The 23561-nt window shown below is 41.0% G+C and overlaps 1 protein-coding gene across 4 annotated transcripts in view; it reads left to right on the top strand.

Annotated features, from left to right (window-relative positions):
- adck1 (aarF domain containing kinase 1) overlaps positions 1-17741 on the top strand; it is an 87520-nt gene extending 69779 nt beyond the window's left edge. For all 4 annotated transcript variants that reach the window (XM_040049082.1, XM_040049081.1, XM_040049083.1 and 1 more), the window contains 2 exons: positions 14592-14785; positions 16865-17741. In XM_040049082.1, coding sequence (XP_039905016.1) covers positions 14592-14785; positions 16865-17009 — 339 coding nt within the window. In that variant the 3' untranslated portion in view covers positions 17010-17741. The remainder of the gene's footprint in view (positions 1-14591; positions 14786-16864) is intronic.
- Positions 17742-23561: the final 5820 nt, after the last annotated feature.

The following is a 23561-nucleotide window of genomic DNA, read 5'->3' as shown; positions in this document are numbered from 1 at the left end:
CAACCATCTGGTACAATTATAGCAATTTGTAAAAACTATGCGGCCCCTTCATTAACTGAAGAATGTGAAAGTAAATTAAAACAAAATATAATTTTACATTAAATAAAAAGTTTTAAATTTAAATAAAATAAAACATTTTGTCTTAAATTAAAATAAGTAAACTGTCCTGTTTGTTGCTGCCCTAAAAAAAAGTTAAACAGACGTCGGTCTTGAGCTTGTGAGTCGGGAGCTGTAACATTTTCTGTTTTTGCTCCAGAGCGTGGTTTGCCACCAAGTTTCTATTGAAAAACACAGTTATGCGCCGCACTCTCCCCAAGACCCTGGATACTGCAGGCGGTTTAAGGCTCGTTGTGATGCCAGATTGAGCTTATGGGCGAAACACTTCACATGCAGGTATCCCGCTAGCTGAGTGGCAATTGTCATATTAGAAGTATTGTCGGTGACAACTAGGGATGGGTATTGATAAGATTTTCACGATTCCGATTCCATTTTCGATTCTGTTTAACGATTCGCTTCTTTATCGATTCTTTTTAAAAAAGGAGAACACTAAGGTCGATTAGCTTAGAACTTTGTTTTATATCTTTTCTTTGAACAAGATAGAAATTTAGGAGTAACATGGCCTTACAAACCCAACAGTGAGATCTTAAGAGATCCAGCCTACGGCTCTTCAATGGGGTGTCACAGGGTCCCCAGGAAAAAACATTGTAAATGTAAAATAATAAAATAAATATTCCTCTGTAGCAATAACAAAGTATAACATAAATTATTCTGTAGCAATTACACAAGAATATCCAGTAATGTCCCTGCCTACAATTAAACACATTCACTTACTGAAAATCATCTGCTGTGGCAAATGTGTGCAAGCCTTTGACCACAAACTGAGTCACTGCTCGGTGACATTAGTCTATCCTGGCCTGAAAGGAGACGCTACAGGTAGACTGCAGCGAGAACTGCCAGCATCTGAGCCAGACTCTGTCTGACTCATCATGGTCACCTAAATGCACAGTAATGGCAGGTTTTGTGATAAGGCAGATCGCGCTAACATAATATGCACTGTTAGTTGATTATTTACCTGCCGCATTAACGGGAGAGGACGTGCAAACGTTACCGCTGCTGCTGGGTTGAGATTCACGAGTCCGGAGCGGAATTAAAAACACGACATTCGTTTAAGGTCATCGCGTGTTTTGTGAGCAAATGCTTTTGCATATTCGTAGTGTTTCCTCCCTTAAATGAAATATCTACTTTGCAAGTATTGCAAGTTGCCCTGTTGTCATCCGTTCTCGTAAAGTATAACCAAGCTTTTGAGCGTTTGAGCCGCTTATGCGTCGTGTTTCCTGCCGGGTAAATGACGCTCCACAACGTGGTGACGTCATTCGGGGCGACTGGAATCGATAAGGGAATCGTTTGCAAAAATGGCAAACGATTCCAAGGAATTGAAACAGTGGGAACCGGTTCTCAACAAGAACCGGTTTTGGATACCCATCCCTAGTGACAACCACCAGATTTTTGTCGGCATTCCTGTGCTGCATTTTGCAGGAGATTGACTTTCATGTAATGTTCAAGTTTGGAGAACGTAAGACAGCAGTCCACTGTGAGATAATGAGCTGTTATAGTCACATATGAATCCACAGCCCGTGAGGTCCATGCGTCGCAAGTTAATGCAACCCTTTCTGCTGTGCTCAAACTTTCCTCAACTTTACGCTTCACGTCTATGTAGAGATTGGGTACGGCTGTGTCCGCGAGAAAACGTCGTGATGGTGTCACATACCTGGGTTCCAGCGTCTTGAGCATATAAGAAAAGCCCTCGTTTTCCACAATGTTGTAAGGACGCAGGTCTTTGCAGATGAAGTACGTAATAGATTGTGTTTTTTTCTTAGCTCGCTCTGAATTGGCAGATAGCTTTGTTAAGCTAAGAGTGTCCAGTGTTGGTCGATTTTTCAGTTGAGCTGATTTAGAGCTAGCTTTGCCGTCCGTGGTTAATGCTATTTTTGGATGGTGTCGTGTAAGATGGGCCCTCATGTTCGTAGTATTCCCAGACTACTTTATTTTCATACGAAACACCTTGCAAATCCAGTATGTCATATCCATCTCATTTGTCCCATCCTTGTTAAAAATGTTCAAAATACGTCCAGACGTTCGATTTAAACGCAGATGGCGCTTTCCTGATTTCTTGCTCTGCCTCCATTTTTGTTTGGTCAACTTTCCCATGTGCTGACCTAACCTCTGCTGACCTCACTAGAGAAAAAGCTCAACCGCACCGCCTGTTGGACTGGAAGTTTTTGTAATAAAATATCGATGTCTGCTGTCCCTGTATCGATACATTATTAGCAAACAAAATATCGCGATACTACGCAGTGTCGCTTTTTCCCCCCCACCCCTAGTTTTTAGTCCATGTCTTGTGTAATTTGGTGTACCCCAGCCTTTCCTCCCTGTTTCCCCTTACTTAAGATTAGCTTCTTGACAGCTGAGGCATCAGTGTGTACATTACATGGATCAACTGAAGGGTCAAATGCATCTCTCAGGTCCTGTGTCAGGTGCATTTTTGGACTTTCTTTCAGACATAGTTCATATACTTCTAAATATCTGTAGTCCACGTATGTACAGGGAGTGCAGAATTATTAGGCAAATGAGTATTTTGTCCACTTCATCCTCTTCATGCATGTTGTCTTACTCCAAGCTGTATAGACTCGAAAGCCTACTACCAATTAAGCATATTAGGTGATGTGCATCTCTGTAATGAGAAGGGGTGTGGTCTAATGACATCAACACCCTATATCAGGTGTGCATAATTATTAGGCAACGTCCTTTCCTTTGGCAAAATGGGTCAAAAGAAGGACTTGACAGGCTCAGAAAAGTCAAAAATAGTGAGATATCTTGCAGAGGGATGCAGCAGTCTCAAAATTGCAAAGCTTCTGAAGCGTGATCATTGAACAATCAAGCGTTTCATTCAAAATAGTCAACAGGGTCGCAAAAAGCGTGTGGAAAATCCAAGGCGCAAAATAACTGCCCATGAACTGAGAAAAGTCAAGCGTGCAGCTGCCAAGATGCCACTTGCCACCAGTTTGGCCATATTTCAGAGCTGCAACATCACTGGAGTGCCCAAAAGCACAAGGTGTGCAATACTCAGAGACATGGCCAAGGTAAGAAAGGCTGAAAGACGACCACCACTGAACAAGACACACAAGCTGAAACGTCAAGACTGGGCCAAGAAATATCTCAAGACTGATTTTTCTAAGGTTTTATGGACTGATGAAATGAGAGTGAGTCTTGATGGGCCAGATGGATGGGCCCGTGGCTGGATTGGTAAAGGGCAGAGAGCTCCAGTCCGACTCAGACGCCAGCAAGGTGGAGGTGGAGTACTGGTTTGGGCTGGTATCATCAAAGATGAGCTTGTGGGGCCTTTTCGGGTTGAGGATGGAGTCAAGCTCAACTCCCAGTCCTACTGCCAGTTTCTGGAAGACACCTTCTTCAAGCAGTGGTACAGGAAGAAGTCTGCATCCTTCAAGAAAAACATGATTTTCATGCAGGACAATGCTCCATCACACGCATCCAAGTACTCCACAGCGTGGCTGGCAAGAAAGGGTATGAAAGAAGAAAAACTAATGACATGGCCACCTTGTTCACCTGATCTGAACCCCATTGAGAACCTGTGGTCCATCATCAAATGTGAGATTTACAAGGAGGGAAAACAGTACACCTCTCTGAACAGTGTCTGGGAGGCTGTGGTTGCTGCTGCACGCAATGTTGATGGTGAACAGATCAAAACACTGACAGAATCCATGGATGGCAGGCTTTTGAGTGTCCTTGCAAAGAAAGGTGGCTATATTGGTCGCTGATTTGTTTTTGTTTTGTTTTTGAATGTCAGAAATGTATATTTGTGAATGTGGAGATGTTATATTGGTTTCACTGGTAAAAATAAATAATTGAAATGGGTATATATTTGTTTTTTGTTAAGTTGCCTAATAATTATGCACAGTAATAGTCACCTGCACACACAGATATCCCCCTAAAATAGCTAAAACTAAAAACAAACTAAAAACTACTTCCAAAAACATTCAGCTTTGATATTAATGAGTTTTTTGGGTTCATTGAGAACATGGTTGTTGTTCAATAATAAAATTATTCCTCAAAAATACAACTTGCCTAATAATTCTGCACTCCCTGTAGTTTCCTCAGACTTTTAAAAGACACACTGCACGCCATGCAGAGGTATGGCAAGTTTTTGGCTAAAAGCTCTTGGGTATCAGCTTGTTAGTGAACACCTTCATATTTGGCTTTTTTGTAGATTCAGCTCATGAAATGGGAACCAATCATGTATTTTTGTGACAGGTGCCTAAAGATATAATTGATTCTCATTTATGTACAAACTATGTTTCATCTCTTGAATTAGGTGCCTTTTTTATAAGTACATATTGGTTCAGTAAATTTAATTTACTTCATACAGTAGCAATTTGCTTGTGTACTCTGTAAGAATGACACTTGGTTTTGCTAAATCGTGTCTGACATTCTTCCCTTATGTCTGTCTGTGGTACAAAATCAGCTGGTTAACTCTAATATACTGGAGAGAAAGAAAAATCGCCAGAACAGATTCCACCTCCCCCAAGATGAATTCCCTTTTCCTTTTGCTTGGCTTATTATTGCGCCACTCTCAATACAATATGTCCTTATTGAAGCTTTCAGATGCAAATGAGAGCCCTGTCACCTTCTCTGTGTCCCGCTGACAGCTGTGAGGCCTGCTACCCAACCTCCTATAATTACTACTAATTGTTATTCCCCAAGCAGGCATCAGCATAGCACTTCAGAACACCCAGCACCCTGTTATTTGGACTGGGGTGCTGTGATGTGGTATTATGTTGTAGGTTTATGTCTCTACCCTGTTAACGATTGGTTTTGATTTTTTAAAAAGTAAATAAAGAAAAAAACGTGAGATGTGAAGTAACTTATTTAGTGAACAAAGGAGAGTTTAGAGCGATTCACAGAAAGTGATTTAGCAAAGAATTAGATTAAATTAGACTACAGTAAGTCTACTCAGTATGGTACTTGCAGCTGTTCTGCATTTGCTAGTTATGTTTCAAGGGACCTACTTTACTAATTTCTTGCACTATTAGAATAGCTTTGTATGATTGATAACTAAAAAATAATCCCTGTTTATCTTAAACAACAGTCCCTCAGTTTATCCTCTGTCTGAAACAAGTCATTTTAGCTTCCTGTCCTCTTCTTGTATGCCAGCTTTATTTTGATTGGGTGCCCCTCGTAAATGAAAGGTTTTGAACTATACGTGAGTGGAGCTTTGTGCTAGATACAATCACATTTAGGATATCTGGTTTCACTGATATTATCAAGAAAAAAGAGTAGAGAAAACTATCAGCTCACAGGGATCATTACATACTGACCTCAGGCGGCCTTAGGTGAGATTTTGGGCATGTTTAATACAGTCCCAATCAAAGGTTTAGGACCACACCTCCAAAAATCCCATAAACCCCCTGAAAACAGAAATCAAAGTTCCAAACATGAACTCCGTAATGAGCAGCTCCACCGTTATTGTTGATCACTTCAAAAATTCATTGCGGCATGCTTGATGCAAGCGCTTCCATGAGGTGAGTGGGAACAAGTGGTGAAGACGGCCGCATGAAGGGCATCTATTGTCTGGAACTGTTGTCCATGTTTGTAAACTTCCCTTGCCATCCATCCCCAAAGGTTCTCAGTTGGATTTAGATCACGAGAACACGCAGGATGGTCCAAAAGAGTGATGTTCTTTTCCTGGAAGAAGTCCTTTGTCCTGCAGCATTGTGTGCTGTAGCGTTGTCCTGTTGATAAACCCAGTCGTAACCAAACAGACGAGGGCTCTCAGTCATGAGGACGCTCTCTGCAACATCTGGACACAGCCAGTGGCCGTTTGACGTCCCTGCATTTCCTGAAGCTCCATTGTTCCACTGAAGGAAAAAGCACACCAGACCATTATGGCGTCCCCTCCACTGTGGAGCGTAGAAAACATGTCAGGCGGGATCTGCTTGTCATGCTGGTAATGTTGGAAACCATCAGGACTATCCTCATCAGAGAATAAAACTTTCTTCCACCTTTCAGTGTCCCATGTTTGGTGCTCTCTTGCAAAGTCCAAATGGTCAGTTCTGTGGCGTTCAAGGAGACGAGGCCTTTGAAGACGTTTTTAGTTTTTGAAGCCCTTCAGTCTCAGATGTCATCTGATGGTTATGGGGGCTGCAGTCGGCACCGGTAACGGCCTTAATTTGGGTCTGTTCCATAACCCTCAGGATCATTTATGAATTTTCAAATGTCTCACTGCATCCCACCTCAGCAGCGATGGCGTGCTGTGAGAGACAATGCTTATGCAGTTCAACAACCCGGCCATGTTCAAAAAGGGAATGTTTTTTGCCTTTGCCATCAGAACATCATGACAGTGTGACTACCTGACAGAAAATGACAATGAATCCACATTTTTGCATTTTGCATTATGTGGTCCAAAACTTTTGATCAGCTGTAAAACAGCCTGTGTGTTTAAGTTTAAGTGGTGTGTTTAAGTGGTGTTTTCAATAAATTGCATGCTCAAAATTTTTTGTCTCACTCCCAGTTCTTCTTGTTGCATGTTGAAGTTCTACTTGGAACCTTGTTAAGATCCAACCATGCAAGATACGATTTTTTTTGCCATTTCTCCAAAAGTCTTAAACTTTTGATCAGGACTCTATCTGCCATTGTAGCAGCATATATACGACAGAAAACATAATAGGACCACTTTTAGTGAAGTGCTTACTGTTAATAAAGGAAATGATGTATACTGAACAGTTACTTGTAAGTGGTTTAAGCAAATCCAGGAGTGACATAATTGCTATTACTGTTGTAATTACTTGATGCTGACCGAAACAAATTCAGGTTGTATTTGACGCCATTTCAGTCAGTTTTTGGACTAGTGATTGATTCAGGAATAAAAAAATAGATAAATCATATTAGTGTTGTATGACAGCTTTCATTACATGCAGCTTTCCTTCTAGACAATGGGCCTCATATGTGGGAATATATCAGAAATGTTAATTTTCTTCTCACTGTAGCATTTCCTCATGGCGTTTATTTTCTTGCTGGTCTTTTTTGCATTTAATGGAATTGAGGAACTTTATGACAGTGCTGTATGAGATCGCCTTACTTTGGTATTTCTTCATTTATGTCTAAATTTAGATTTGACAAGTAAAGCACTGCTTGCCTTGCTTGTCCTGGCAGAACATCACTGGTTTATGTTTTCTGCCGTCTCCCTGTGGTCTTCTTTTCTGTTCTTTCCCCACGTCCCACAAACCAGTCGCAGCGATGACTGTCCCTCCCGGAGCCTGGCTCTGCCGCATGTTTCTTCCTGTTGAAAGGGAGATTTTTTTCCCCGCTATCACCAAGTGATTGCTCACAGGAGGCTGTCTGTTGGTGTGAATTAGCACTACGTTAATAAACTGAATTGAATAAAATTGTGTGTGTGCGTGTGTGTAGGTGGGAGATAATGTAGATGAATCAGATGCTGTTTGCTGCATTGCAGTTGTTTTCTCACATCATTTCCTGTGGGCATTAGACGGAGACAGAGAGCAGTTTATCTGTGTCAGAATGGTGTCTGTCTGTCTCTGTGCATGTCAAATCTATGTTTATCTGGACTGACAGCCCTGAAAATCTTGCTAACACACACACACGCGCACGCACTCATGCGCGCGCACACACGCACACACACACACACTTTGATCAGATTAGCGTGCACATATAATTAGTCTGGAGAAGAATATACACAGGGCTTTGGGCACCAATGTTTGTTATTCACACAGTGAAAAAACCATTGGATTTTTATGAATAGCTTTATTAAATAAAATAATAAAAAAAATTTAATATACAATATTAATTAAATACTCTCTGTGTAAAACATTTGCCTTTCAAGATATTAAAAATGAGACATTACAGCACATAAAAGTAAATAATATTTGTGTAGCAAATGAAAATAAGGTTTATAAGATTCAGTTTAAACACCTGCTCATATCTGTCTGTTTATATATGTCCATAGTCAGAACCTCACATACATCAGAAGTTTAACTGCTGAGCTTCTAACTTGCCAGAAATCCAAATGCACAGTTCTTCACTGTTAATGGTATTTTCCTTCAAAGCGCATTGAAAAGTAATTAGATTTAACTTCCAGTGCAGTTTAAAAAGGTAAAAGCTTTACAGTCAGCACTGTAGAGTTGTCAGATGTGTTTCTCTCATTATAATCTGGATAACAATATTTTTAGTATTAGTATTAGTAAAAGTTCATTGGTGCTCAAAGATTTCTCTGGATGTTTACTTAATTAGCGCTGACTTTGTAGATCGTACAGGTGTCGTACTCTCCCTAGCTGCTTTTGGTAACAGATGGTTCTACTGTGGTTTCTTCTCTTAAGTATAAAAATGTAGTTTTTTTCCTTCAGCACCCCGTGGACACAGCGATCCTTGTCTTGGCATTCCTGCTGGTAGTATGAAATGAAACATCGGTTACAATCAGAAACTAGTTTGGTGTATGGAAAGCTTACATGAAACAAAGAGAGTTTGAAAACTGTCCATCACGGCCACAGTGTATCACAGGCATACATCAGCCATTAAAATCAAGGAACCACTACTGATGGATCTAATTCGATAAATCAAATTCTTCTCACAATAATATTTTTTCAAAGGAAAAAAAGCCATTTTATTTTTTTAAATTAAAAACTCTGTCTACTTTCCAGTTCTGGTGTAAGTGATGCAATAGCAACAGCTTATCTAACATCTTTAGAAGCATACCGTTGTTCTTTTTGATGGTAAGTAATGAAATATAATAACTGTCCAACCAACAAAGGTTTGGCTACAAGCCTACAGCTGTAAGGCAAGTCTTATGATTGTAACCCTGTTAAAATAAAAGGGAGAAGCTTTGTGTCATCGTGGTTACAATAATGAACACATAAGGCTGTGGAGCAATACAGTTTAATGAAAGTGTATCCTGTAGTTTGGATGAACAGCAGTCCTCCATGCTGATGTTTGATATTTTGTCAGTTCACTCATCTCAGCCTGCGTGATGTCACTGTGTTACCTTGGCGCACACTTTTATTCCTGGAAGGTGATTTATTTTATTTTATTGTACTTTTTTACCTTCTAGAATCTACCAGCTCTCGGGCAGTTGAAGCCTTTTTAGTAAATCCTGCTCCTCTGTGATTTGAAGATGTTTGGATACGGGAGCACCACTGCGATTCGTTTGATGGTCCTTAATAATGTAGTTGTTTATGTATCTGACATTGCAGATTTATTCTTTAGAATGATAAAGTAGCTATTAGGAGACTGACTCTGAAAACAGTCCCGAGGATGCAGTTAAAACTGCACTTTGTATTAGTCTGACCCTCCTGCTACATTCTTTCTCTTTTTACAACATCGCTTCACCAAATCCACTCATTACCACTCCTAAAAACAAAGTGAGGGTCACTTTGTTTTTCATTTATTGAAAAGGACTCCTTCAGCTCTGTTGCTAAGTCAAGTGAAGTGCTTCTTATCTTCTGTTAAAACTATAACTATGAATCATTTGTACTGGAGCTGTAAAAAAAAAAAAAAGTGTATGAACACAACCCTTTAAATCTCGCAGAAAACATAAAATGTTTTTTATTCCATCATCGTGTGCCAAATTTTTCTTTGTGATTGAAAACATCCCTCGTTTGTAATTTTAGAGCACTGATTGTAATGTTAATGCATCCAAGTTGAAAATATACCCAGCGCTAACCTTGACCAATAATTTGTGCATCTATTTAGACTTTCAGATGACGTGAATAGGTATTTCTATATTACGCATCCAATTAGTCTGCATTTATGCAGTTGTTCAGTTGTGTTTTGTCCAGCACTTGTACAGACTCACCTCTGCTCACCTCTTGACATACTTACCATCTAAAGATTGCAAAATGAATAAGGCTTTGGAATCACTTTGTTCCATGACTAATGGTGTAATTTAGCTGCAATGATGTGCAGTAGGAAAAGTCCTTTGAAGTAGAGTAGAGCAAGACACTGATGCAGCAACTCAAGCAGCCATCTTCAACATCAAAGAGAACAAATAGTTGCCATGGAGGTAAACATCATCCCTCCGTCCCCTTGTTCCTTTGTCATGACTTCTTTCTGTGTACCGTCATTTACTGTTTGTACTGAAGCAATACCTGAAAGCCTATTTGTGTGAATCTACTCTTCCTTTTCTGCTGGACACTTTATCAGGTATACATTCAAAGTACTGGGATTCACCTCCTTTTACCTTTAGCACTACCTTAATCGCTCATGGCAACAAGGTGTGAAAACATTCCTCCGAGATTTTGATCTACTTTGAAATGATGCAGTTGTTGTATTTGAATACAGTGAATTTACTGACAAGGTCAAAAAGCCAGTTTCAGATTATTTGAGCTTTGTTACATTGCGACCTGATAGCAGCAGCCATCAAAAGATGAGTACACTTTGGTACTAAAGGGATGGACATGGTCATACAATGGTGTTTAAACAATGCTCTCATGGTGCTTCTGGGCCCAAAGTGTGCCAATACAATATCCTCCGCACCATTGCACCACTACAACCAGCCTGAACCGTTGATACAAGACAGGATGAATGTTTGCATGTTTTTACCCAAATTCTGATCTTATCATTAGAATATTGCAGCAGAAATCCAAAATCTGTCACCACCATAGTAAAGAACAAACAGCGATAATTCCCCCAACATTTCAAGCACAGTGCATACACAGGCAGGTTGACAAACATGGAGGAGCTGGAGGGGAGAGTGAAAAGCAGGTCCAATATTATCTCTCAAACTCAGCCAACCAGTGAAGCTGTTGAAGGATAGGAGAAATATATTCTACAGAAGCGGTTCTGGTAGTTACACGAGCAACTGCATTTTGGACCAGCTGACGACTATGGAGAAGTAACCAAGAAAAGACAGAATTACAATAATCAACACGGAGTGTAACCAGGGCACGTACAAAATTAACAATCCGGTCGTTAAGTCTGACGTCACTAGCCGTGTCTGGGCCTAAACTCCGCTGCAGGTCCATATATCAAACGATCACTATGGCATTACTGAGAGATGAAAAACTGTCTAAAGTCTTTCATCTTTAATAAAATGATCAGCGTTCTGCTCTACCAGGTGTAACAACTGAGTTTAACATCCAGGCATCCATGAAAACGGAATTTATGACATTTAACGGAGTTAGAAGTTAGCAGGAAGTTAGCTCGCTAGCTTCTATCTAAATACAATATAGCATGTCCTGACTGCGGGGTTTTGGAAACAAATTAAAACATACAGTTCTGTTATCACTTCCAGCATAAATGAAGACAGAAAACTAAACAGCAGTGACGTTTGTAGGGTTACTGAAGTTGGGCTAGCTGGTATATAATGATGTGCTACGTGACCGCTAGCGACACAGCTATGTTAGCATAATATAAACAAGCTAACTTTTTTTCCACTCGATAAAAGTTAACGTGAGTGTTCTCGGTGGTCAGGAACAAATGTAATCGCATGGCAGGATGCTGTAAAAGGACCAAACTTCAGCCAGGAGAACAACTGAGATAATCCATCCACAATATGAGGTTAGTCATTCATATACTGCTGCATGGGCTGGGCTGTAGTTACATCCTAAGGTTTTAAAAACCGAGCTTAAATAAATGATTAGCGGTAATAAAAGCCGAGGGAGGTCAACAGTGATCACTGACTGTTTTAGGAGCTTTTTGAGATTAAATAGAAGAAAATACATAACACTAAACATGTTAACAACACAAAAGCCATATTAAACGCAGACTACTTTAGGCCCGCAAGTAGGATTCATCACGTCATCACTTAACGACCGGATTGTTTGACGTCCTGGTCACTTGCTTGTCCAACAACACTTAAAACTATTGAAAACATTTATAAAAGAAGTTTAAAACTACTTGACAAAAAACAGACTTCCCACCACCACTGTCATGTGTTAAAAAAACATAAATTATTGAACTTCAATAATTTAGTGGCACCCCCATACTCCGCAACCCGCCAGGGAAAGGGGGCCCAGGCCCATCCGGACCGGGGCCTAGTTCAGCAGCACCTTTTTGGTTCCCAGATGTTCTATACTCATAAAAAACATTCATAGCTTTTGTCCCATCACTTTTGCATGTCATATTATAATAAGTGAGTCAAATTTTAGTTATGTATTTACAGCATAACAACAGAATTTATACAAAGGTACATTTTTATTCTTGTAATTTTATACATATATATCACATATTTAAAAATAACAGAAAAATTCAGTAAAACTTGTTACTTAAACGTGTGTTAAACGTGTTACAGATATTTTTATAGTGTACTGCAAAAATAGATTTAAAATGTTGACGTCACTTTATAACTGGGATGTTTTGTTAATGTTCTTGATGACTTGATATTAAATAGAAAGGCCAACATGGCTGATGACATGACAGAGTAATTTGTATTGACACATCGATTGCTTTAGACAGAACAATAATGATGAGATGAGATGGCCTATTCTCGTTTGGCTCTTGGCGAAGGCGGTCACACTTTTCTTCTCTCTTCTCCCTTATCTTCCCTGCTTAGCCTCTTGTGTCCTTGTCTTGTCTCGTGTGTATTACTTTCCCTCGAACAGTCTCTCACTGTCGTTCTCTAAAACCTAAAAGAGAATTATGGATTTGATCAACTGGTCTCTGAATGCTTTTGACACTCTTTTCTCAACGAGGAGTCTGGGCTCGGGAGAGCCCGAGTATCCTGGAGGTACTTTCCCTGCCGGATACACGACGGATGGGTGGCAGAAATGGAGGATCGTGTGCCTGGCGGGACTGTCGATCGAGGACGCTGAAGATATCTACCTATTCGGACCCATGATAACAGGGTTCTTGCTGATCGGAGCTGGCTTGGCCCTGGCTTATCAGAGAATTAAGAGAGTGGAACCGGCTGTTCAAACCCCCCCAAGGCTGCCCGCTGGAATTGAAGCGATGGGACGAGGCACGACCTCTCACAACGAACGCAGCATGGTTAACACCTTGGAGACGCTTACAGCTGCCGTGAAGACTCAAAATAACACCCTTGAGCGAAAGTTGGATCACATCGCAGAACGGCTCACTGCAGTTGTGGGGTCTTAGAATCAAAAGAATGACAACACCACGGACCAGAAGTTTGATACCATCTTGGGGAGGCTCGCGGCTCTACAACGGGAAATTGAGAGACCAGTGTCGGAGTGTTAAAGATCAGCTTTGAAATTCTCCTAAGCTGCTCGCATAAAAGAAAAATCAACGGCATCAACATGCGAACATCACGGCGCCAGCTGCACGGCCCAAGGCAGGAGCCGCACAAAAACTCCCTGATAACGACTGTGTTGAGTCTGCTCCTTCCCATCCCATGCAAGGCCACCTGGTTTGGCTGGAAGACTGTTTACTTAGCCTGATAGGGTGAAGGACACTGTCTCAGCTGAACTATGGTCTTCCAGCCAACCCAGGTGGCCTTGCATGGAATGGGAAGGAACAGACTCAACACAGTCGTTATCAGGGAGTTTTTGTTCGGCTCCAGCCTTGAGCCCACAGCTGGCGCCGATGGGATAGCCGCATTATGATGGTAATTTGTCTTTTGCAACAACTCATGAGAATTTCAAAGCTGTTCTTTAACACTCCGACACTGGTCTCTCAATCTCCCGTTAATAGCTGCGAGTTTCTCCATGATGTTATTTACCTTCAATTCCGTGGTCTATTCAGGCTTTTGCTCACAGAGCAGATTCTGAGACCTCACGACCGCAGCCAACTGATCCACGATGTAATCCAGCTTCCGCACGGAGGTGTTATTCTGAGCCTTCACTGCAGCCGTTAGCGCCTCCAAGCTCTTAACCATGCTGCATTCAGAGAGCCCTTTCTGAGAAGTTGCGCCTCGTCCCATCGTTTCAATCCCAGCGGGCAGCCTTGGGGGGGTGTTTGAACAGCCGGTTCGGCTTTCTTAATTCTCCGATAAGCCAGGGCCAAGCCAGCTCCGATCAGTAAGAACCCTGTTATCATGGTTTCGAATAGGTAGATATCTTCAGCGTCCTCGATCGACAGTCCCGCCAGGCACACGATCCTCCATGTCTGCCACCCGTCCATCGTGTATCCGGCAGGGAAAGTACCTCCAGGGCACTCGGGCTCTCCCGAGCCCAGACTTCTCTTTAGGTTTTAGAAACAGACTGTGAGAGTGTGTTCCAGGGAAAGTAATACAAAAAAAACACACGAGACAAGACAAGGACATAAGCAGGGAAGATAAGGGAGAGGAGAAAAAGTGCGTCCACCTCCTCCGAGAGCCAAAGTAGTGACTTGAAGAAACTGATCAGCCTACACTGTCAGTGTCATCTGTTGTATGTAGCCACGAGCCATTATTAATAGTCAGTAACAGTACTTTGACCCGGGGGCCTGCTTCGTCTGATTATATGAAAATATTACAGTTTGATAAGATCAGCCAATTCCTTCTCCTTGTTCTGTCCACTTCAAGTGTTTTATCTTTTTCACACTCACTGGGTATAAGCAGCCATTGATGGACTTACACATATACATGCAACCTGAGTTTTACTTTTCCTGTTGCGTGTCTTACTTGGCAGGATATTGAGATAAGGACCAATGCAGGCCTGTACCTGCCCCAGATCAGCGACTTGTTGAACAGAGTTCCCCGGCAGATGCTGTTGCTGCTGAAGACCAATGACCTGCTGCGAGGCATTGAGACCACGCTACAGACCAGGGCCTCATCCTCATCCTTCATCAACATGTCCCGCTGCTGCATACGAGCCATAGCCAGGTAAGAAATGTATTTTCAGAAAGAGGTGACATAAGACATGACATAAGAATCTGTTAACATATCAAAGTCTTGGCTGGTCTGTGAGTTTTGACATGTTTCACTGGTAACATAGAATTTACATGAGTGACGGCTCTTTAGAGGTTACCTTGTTTTCAAACTGCAAACTTTTTGATTTATGGTAGGTGGAAAAAGAATCAAATATAATAACCAGGGTGTTTTGTTTGCTGTATGTTGCAAACATGTGGAGGTTACTTTGAGTGACAGTTTGACCAAGACTTAGATTTCATACATGTAATGGAGGTGAATGAAATATTCTTTGTGCTCTTTGGAGCACTGAAAAAACCTTTTGATAAAATGTGGTATCACCTGTTCTAATTGCATCAGTTTTTAAAAATTGAAATAGGACACCCAAGAACCAAATGGACTCTCCAATGTGGACAGCACATCTTACTGGGTTTGTGCAGCTCAAATGAACAGAGGATAGTGAGGGAATGTGGCTAAAGAAAACTACATCTATGAAACTACCCAAAGGTCCAGTTGGGCTGCAGGTTGGTTCCATTTAGATGAACAATGTCAAGAATAGGGATGGGTATCGTTTAGGTTTTATCCGATACCGGTGCCAAACCGGTACTTTTGAAACGGTGCTGGTGCTTAAACGGTGCTTAAAGAATGGAGAACACAAAATTGGTCCAAAAACCTCTCATGTTCAGCTGTTTTTTCTTTTAAAAAAATAACAATGTTAGCCTTTTCTGCAGCTATAGGGGATTTATGGTATCACTCTTGGCTGGAAGCAGTGCTTAAACAATGGAAAAAACACAAACTTTGTCCAAAAACCTCTCATGTTTAACTGTTTTCCACTTTTTCTTTGGTCATTTTAGCCTTTTTGGCCAGGGTGAAGGGAGTATCTACCATCAAACAAGAAGACAGCCGCATGTAGCTATGATGATGTTTGCTAGTTCACCTTACATGCATTAATGTAATAACGTGGTTAGCCTACTCAACGTAAATTACACACAAACAACATTAAGCTACTCACGCAGAGAAGAACGGCTGCTGCTGCATCATCATCCATCATCATTTCTGCTACACTGGCAGGGCTAGGGGCCAGGACTCTCCTCTTCGGGTTTTTGGGGGATATTGCTAACTCCGGGTCCGATAACAGGCACCACACCCGCAGTAGATGCGCTCGGTGTGAGGTCTCGCAGCAAGCTATCAAATACGGCGCATTTCTCGGCTTTTAAAAAAAACGCTATGCGTCGCCAGGTGTTTCATCGGATTTGAGGTGTTACCTCCTTTGACAGTATCACAGTATCAGCTTAAAGCACTTGTTGCTGCTGAGTTTGCATCTTTTGCTGTGAAGTACAGCCAGACTTTTGACCGCTTTGCCTTGGTCATTTTTAATCTGTAGCTCTGCACTAAAAGAACGTACGTACAGTACCTGGGCCCGCCTACTATCCTCGGAAACGTAAAATGATTGGCTAGAATCTAAAGTGTATCACAGCTCAGGAAAAAAAAGCACCGAAATAAAGCACTGAAATGTGCGCTGCTTTTCGGTCTGGTTACTACCGTTTATGTCAGAACCGGTGCCATGATGGCACCGGATACCGGTACCCATCCCTAGTCAAGAATGCAAATATTCAATACCAATTTATCCATGACTAATGGTATAAGAACCTGGGCTTGAAGTGAAGGGCTCCATGGGCTGCTGATGAAAGTAAATTCTCATTTGTGTGTTCATTAACATCTTACCATTGTCATCCAAAAAACAACAAAACTTTACAAATAAATTTGGTTTCTTTTGATTGCACCATATTCTCTTTGTGTGTTTGGCAACAACATTTTAAAATGTATTTTCCTAACACTTTGAACATGTACAGAGCACATTGATTCATTCTTCTGTGCATCACAGTGCAAACGTCCTCACTATTCCCACAGTGGTAAACAGATGATGGCTCGTGCAATTGTCTGTGATTTTGTGTGAAACTCATGAGAAATGGCTTTTGAGAGAAATCTTGATTTTATGACCCAGATTGTGCCAAAGGCATAACCACTTCCTCTTTCTTCTGCTTTGTCTGACAGGCACAAGAGGACTAAAGCTCAGAGCAGGAGAAGGCGTGTGCAGATCACGCTGGCCGAGTCTCTCAGCCTGTGGAAACTCTACATGTATGAACTGTTTCTGTGGCTGAAAGGATCCATGACCATTCTGATGCCATTACTACACTGAGACATATTTGGATGTCAACCTTGTTTTTAAATTCATCTTTTACCTCAAGTGTCCACTCATTAGTGTTCAGATAATGATTGTAACATCGTTATCTGTAATTTACTCAGTATGCCGTACATTGCATTTTCAGCAGGTCACTATTGTTGGGAATTTTATGACGTGAAAAAACATTCTCCTGTAGGTTCTGTAGTGCAGAGATGGATCCTACAACATGAGCTCCGAGACATCTGGAAACCTGAACTTTTAATTTTAGCTTAAAAATGAAATATCGCAGTTTATATTCGGTAGGGAATAACACATACAAAATACAAACGGATTAGTTATTAGTTAGTATTAATTAGTTGTTAAAGGTGCATTATCTAAAATTGATGGTCAATAGAGCAGGAAAAATAGTAACTCTTACCAACACCTGATAAAACTCCCCTGCAGATATCTACTGAGCAGCTAGCCTAAATGTTTGGCCAACAGCAAATTTGTGCTGTTGTCATCTTTTTACATGGTGGCACATACCAAACATGACATCATCATGAGGGTGGGTGTGGCTTAGCAGGTAAAGCGGGTTTGTTTGTCAATGGGAAGGCTGATGGTTTGATCCCCTCTGAGAAGCACGTGAGACAGTATTTGTGACAGAGAACGTCACATAAATGTTGCTGTATTAACTTTTATTCCTCTTGTCTTCATTGCATACCTCCACCTCTGCAGGCTTTCTTCCACCTGCTCCCCCACTCTCACTACAGATAAAAGTTTTATCCACACACGTCATAGCCAGGAGGACTGCTGCCTGAGCTCATCTCTTTACCTGCCCATCACCATTGCAACCAACAGCTGGTCCCTGGCGTAGTTCCACCCCCACCTTGATCCCATCTGTCACTCCTATGCACACCTCACCGCTGCCTTGCTGTTCTCATTTATGTCCTATGCAGCCCTCACCTGCTGCTCTGCCACTCCTAATTTCCTCATATAATATCCCAGTTCCTCTCTTGGAATGCTGTCAGGCTGTCAAACAATGAACCCGACAGATAGAAAAAGAAAACGAAGGAAACGAATCATGACCCCTGGATCATGTATAAAACGTTTACCGTTAGGGTCATATGATCCTCTCAATGATAAGAAAATGGTTTATATTTGAATGTCAATTTAATGTAAGTCTGATACAGATCAGTTACAGATTTCCTACATACAGTATGCAGTAGTCTGCATCTATCCCTCAGTCACTCGTTCAATGAAAATCACCTCACACTGTCCTAAACTCATTATTTACAAATGTTCTTGGCAAGAATGTCAAAAGTGGACAACTAAATGATGTAAGTGACCATTCACCATGTTTTATCACAAACTGGTACAATCCCATTAAAAAATAATTAGTCAAAAACACATTTTCTCTCTGAATCATAACTGCAGTAAAATCTTTGTAGATGATTTAAATGAAGCTTGCTGTCTATAATGACTCTTCTTAACAGATACTGTCCAAACAATAAAACACAACTCTTACCTCACACCTCAGTGTCTGTCCTCATGCATGTCCTGCACCACCCTCACATATGTCTCTGCCACTCCTGACTTCCTAACGTAGTACCACAGTTACTTTCAGGCACCCTAGCATATGTTTTCTCTAGATTTCCTTCTGACCTTCTGTATACTTCTCTATTAACAAAAGTCCACTACAGTCTCTCCTGGACCTTTTTATACCTCCACAGGTGTGTCATCGGACTATTTGCCTCCCACTCTGCTTCGTAGCTGCCCTCACGTTCTCCTTTCGAATCATCACTTCCTGATTCTCTCTCATGTTCTTCATTCATTAGTCCCTCAGCGTATTCCCTTTACTCCTCAACAGTGTGTTACAAAGATGAAACACACGTCTTAGTACTCTGCTGTCTATCCTTAGTCTTAACCCACGTCACATCATTACAGCTTCCTCTCTCTGCCTAGCCAATCAGTACATGTCCTTTTCTCTGTCCGGGATCACATATAACTCTATACTCATACAACTATAAGCCTTTTCATTTCCAGTTTATTTTGCTGTAAAACCTCGCTCTTTGCTGGACACCTGGCATCCCGCCACTCCTGTCTGCTTTCTCCATTTCCCTGATTATTCCACTTCTCTTTGGGATACCTTTCTATACTTTCTCATTCCACCACAAGAGAGGTCTCCTTGTCTTCTTTCCTCTGTCCACGAGATACACTAAATACCTTCTTGACTGTTTCACTCACCACTTGGGCTTTACTTTCCCAGTCATCTGGTAACTTGTCCCTAAAACCCAGAACCTGTCTCAGCTCCTCCTGGATAATATTCTTCTTTCTTCAGTTACTGCCATTTAGTACTTACCTCTGCCTTCCCACACACCACCAGAATACCCTAACCCAGGGGTCGGCAACCTGCGGCTCTTTAGTCCTTATACTGCGGCTCCGTGTGGTTTGGGAAAATAAATGAGAAGTATTTAGCTGAAGTGTATTTTATTTATGTTAGTTCTTTTTTAACTTGTAGTTCTAAATTGTTAGATTATTGTGATGTTGAAATACAAAAATACAATTATATTCTATTATTTCTTCATTGCTCAAAATAAGCGTCACACTCGCGGGAGCCGGCGTCCGCGCCGAAACGCCATTAATTTATCGAGACTTTCAACCCCAGGTTGGCCAATTATGGATCTTCGGATCCACATTATGTCAGCAGCTGTTCTCCACCGTGAACTATGTTAAAAACAAACACCGCTCACGCCTCACAGACGACAGCTTACAGTCCTGCGTAAAGATGAAAGTGACTTCGTACAGCCCCGATTTGAAGACGCTGTGCGCAGAGGTTCAGGAGCAGAAGTCCCGTTGTAAACATATCACGGCAGACCTTGCCGTACGCACACAGCCGGCTGTAGCTTTTCAGCTCACAGCCCGACACACACCAACACAACAGCATAGATAGCACAGACGTTAAGGCGGCGAGGCGTGATTGCGGGTGCCGCTCAGGTGCGTCTGCCTCCCCTGCAGCGGCGCTGCAGACCACGCCCCGCCACACACATTAACCTGGTAAAATACATATTTAGACAGAATTTTGTAAATATTTATTTTTCTTTCATTTTTCAGCAGCATAGTGCTTTTTTCCCAGTTATTTTTTAAAAGTCAGGTCAAGGCTCCAAAAGCACAAAGGCGATATGAGGGTGGCGGCTCACAACGGTTTTTGTTTGCTGGATCATTTTAGTTCAGCTGAGTGTCTTTCCTTTTGTTATATTTCTTTAAGAGTTCAAAATGTGTTAATTACTTAAATAAAATGTAATTTTCTCTGTAGCACTTCATGGATTTCATAACCAACACACCCTAGTTGTTCACACAAAGCATAAAAGTAAAAAACAATATAGACAGTGTTATCTTCATTTTAGATGTCAACAAGTGTTTGCGGCTCCCAGTGTTTTCTTTTGCGTGGGAACCGGGTCCAAGTGGCTCTTTGGTGTTAAAGGTTGCTGACCCCTGGGCTAACCCATGTCTACCCAACATCTGCTCATAAACTCTGTCTACTAACATCTGCTCCAGTTACCAGTTACATCTGCCCTCCTTACCAGTCCCATAGTACATGTAAAGTCCCTACTCTCACCTCCACACTCCTGCCTTCTTTCTCGCTGCCTCCAAGGTTTTCACCCTCTCCTATGTTTGGGGCAACAGCACACAGTTTCCTTGGACAGCATGCTTGCCAACACACCGGAGGTTGTAGTTGTTAACCCAAGCTCTGACTGACCCAATACAGAAATCTCATTCTTGTTGATGTTTGATTTGGCAGAATCCCACTGCTGACACAACCCTCCCCTTTTATTTGGGCTTAGGACTGGAACCATATTTTACATACTGCACCTTTAAAACACACGGTTATAACTCTGGATGGCGGAGCTTCCAAATGAATGTAAGAATATTTAGCTCTCATTACCGGTCATGTTATGAAATTCAGTAGTCCTGATATTGAGACAGGAAGTATCATAAGCTGCCTTTTAACCCTGACTTGGCCAAGAGACTCATAACATTATTTCATAATTACCGTCAAATATTTCGGTCTAAAATTTCAAAAAGGTCTGCTGGAGCGAAACAAACATGTAAAGGAAATGACGTCATAATAATAAAAGAGTGAAGCAGCCAAGTGCCACATCTTTAAGCCTTTTTAAAAGTGCCACAGATACAAATGCTGTTTCAATGCTATGAGCCAACAAAGTGATGAAGGGTGCTGAGAACTAGAAGAACAACCTGTACAAAGCTCAGTCCTGACAGTATTTCTAACTCATTCCTGCTCCTCTACAAAATACCTCAAAGATGTTTCCATCAGATCACAGAGGTTTCTGCTGATGGTGAATGCATCTGATGGATAAATAGCTTATGATAGAATTATAGTATGTGACTGACCGTGTTTACCATTTCAGAGTACTGTTGATCTTAGGTCAAATACTAGGCACTCATCCCTCAAGCGCAGCAGTTTGTGTTACTGACTGTGAAGCTGTCTGAGCTGACAGATAACAGGTACAGCGATGACAGAGACTGAACTTTTCACACCATCTCTGAGCCTGAGTCCAGCTTCAGAGAAAGCTCGTTCCTGCCCCTTGTGTCCACAGTCTCATTCCAAAGCTGGGTGAGAGTAGGGATGCAGACTGACTGGTAAATCAACAGCTTCAGTTCTGGAGAGCATCGCAAATTCACATAAAAATTATGATATTAGTATTTATTCATAATTTTTGAGAAACCAGACACTGGATGGTTTACAACAGACAGGAACTCCATTTCTGTTTCTGTGACATTCATGTCTTTTATTGTTTTATGCAGAAGTTTCGCTTCATCTTATTCAGTGGATGACTTTTGATTTATGAGGAGAAAATATTATTTTAGTGTTTGGCATAAAAAAACTGATGTTCATTAAAGTTTTTCTATTTTTATTGTCATCTTTACTTCTGGATCCAAGTCAAATAGAAAAGGCTTTGGGTGTAGTGGAAGTTCAATGGCGTCTTCACAGTTCACCACCGTGTTAGAGCACACAGGCCACGGTGTTTGTACTTTGCACTTCTTAGAATTAGCATGTGCAAATAATGAGGAAATCCTACACATGTCTTTGAAACAGCTGGTACGACGGAGATTATCTGAGACTTTACTGATTCTTCTATGAAATGATCAGCACTGACCCTTGTGCCATGGCTTGAAGTAATTATCATTTTAGGTAATGACTGCTTATTGTTATGTTATTATTCTTATCTATTGAGCACGGAGTGTTTATTTTATTTGTATTTTTTTAATTTTTTTTGTCCTGTTAAAAATTAAACGATTTTGTGTGTTTTGAAAAACAACCACTGCGTGTTTTGACTTTATTTACAATAACCATGGTTAATAAAACGCAAAAGCCTTTACAAATTATTTCACTACAGCAAAGAATGAAATGATCATAATGAATATCATGTTTGTTTGAAACGTTATAATTAGCAGGTGGACTGTTTTAAATCAAGACTGTTAACCTGGAAACTGGTCTTATTTTTTCTTTGGTTATATTTAGACTCAAAATATGTCTGATTGTAAAATTAAGGTTGCATCCAAAAAGTACACACTAATCAGAGGATGTTAAACTGTGACATCGAATGATGTTGATAAAGTTTTATTAACAAGATTTCCACTCAAAATTTTGTAGACTGTAGCTCAGGAGCTAGTACGGTCAATTCCATAATTAGATCTACTGATTGGATGGTGGTAAATGGAACCTGGGGGTTCAATTCCTGGGTGCCTCAGTCTGCATGCTAAAGTATCTTTGGGAAAGATACTGAACCCCAAGTTGTTGATGAGGCATGTTTTATAAAGTGCTTTGAGTGCTAAAGTAGAAACGGGCCATTTATCATTTACTCACTGATCAGTAACAAACTGTATAAAAAAATAACTTGAGTGTTACAAGCTAACTAAATGTAAAATGTAGTCGACTCCAGTTATCATATAAATATATATGATGGTACGTTTTTAAAAAAAAGTTTATTTAACCATTCATTTTACCTTTTATTATTGGTGATTATTATTTATTTTGATAATTATCTCCAGCTGTTACTCTTAAATTGAGTCATATCATGTACAGTTGCCACCAATCAAATGAAAATATAAAACACTATACCTGTATCCCACTAATCAGTGTTTTTGAAGGCCCGACACTGTGATTCCTGTTTCATTCCTTCTGTGCCACAGAATGTTGTTGTTACTGATAAATGGGTAACAGTCACACTTCATTATCTTGGACACCTACACTGTAGTGTGTTTCCATTCATTTATGCAACAGTGTCTGAAATGGTTGATCTGATATCCTCGTGTTGGTGTTGTTCCCAGATCATCATACTAAATGTTGTTCCAGGATCAACATTGCAAGTGACCAGTCAGAATGTTGTGACGTCATACTTTTGCGACTTCGGGAAAAACCGGCGCAAAACAAAAAACTGTACTTAAACTGCGTGAAACCGCCTCTGTCCGCCGATCAACGGACCCTAACCCTAACCGTAACCCTTTAATAAACAGTAAGCAGAATTGATATTGTCCTTGCAACATTGGAATTTCATAAATGCA

The sequence above is a fragment of the Simochromis diagramma genome, unplaced genomic scaffold, assembly GCF_900408965.1.
Source record: "Simochromis diagramma unplaced genomic scaffold, fSimDia1.1 OVJJ01000426.1, whole genome shotgun sequence".
In the NCBI taxonomy this organism is placed as follows: Eukaryota; Metazoa; Chordata; class Actinopteri; order Cichliformes; family Cichlidae; genus Simochromis; species Simochromis diagramma.
Note: the sequence above shows the minus strand (reverse complement) of the source record. Positions and strands in the feature narration are given on the sequence as shown.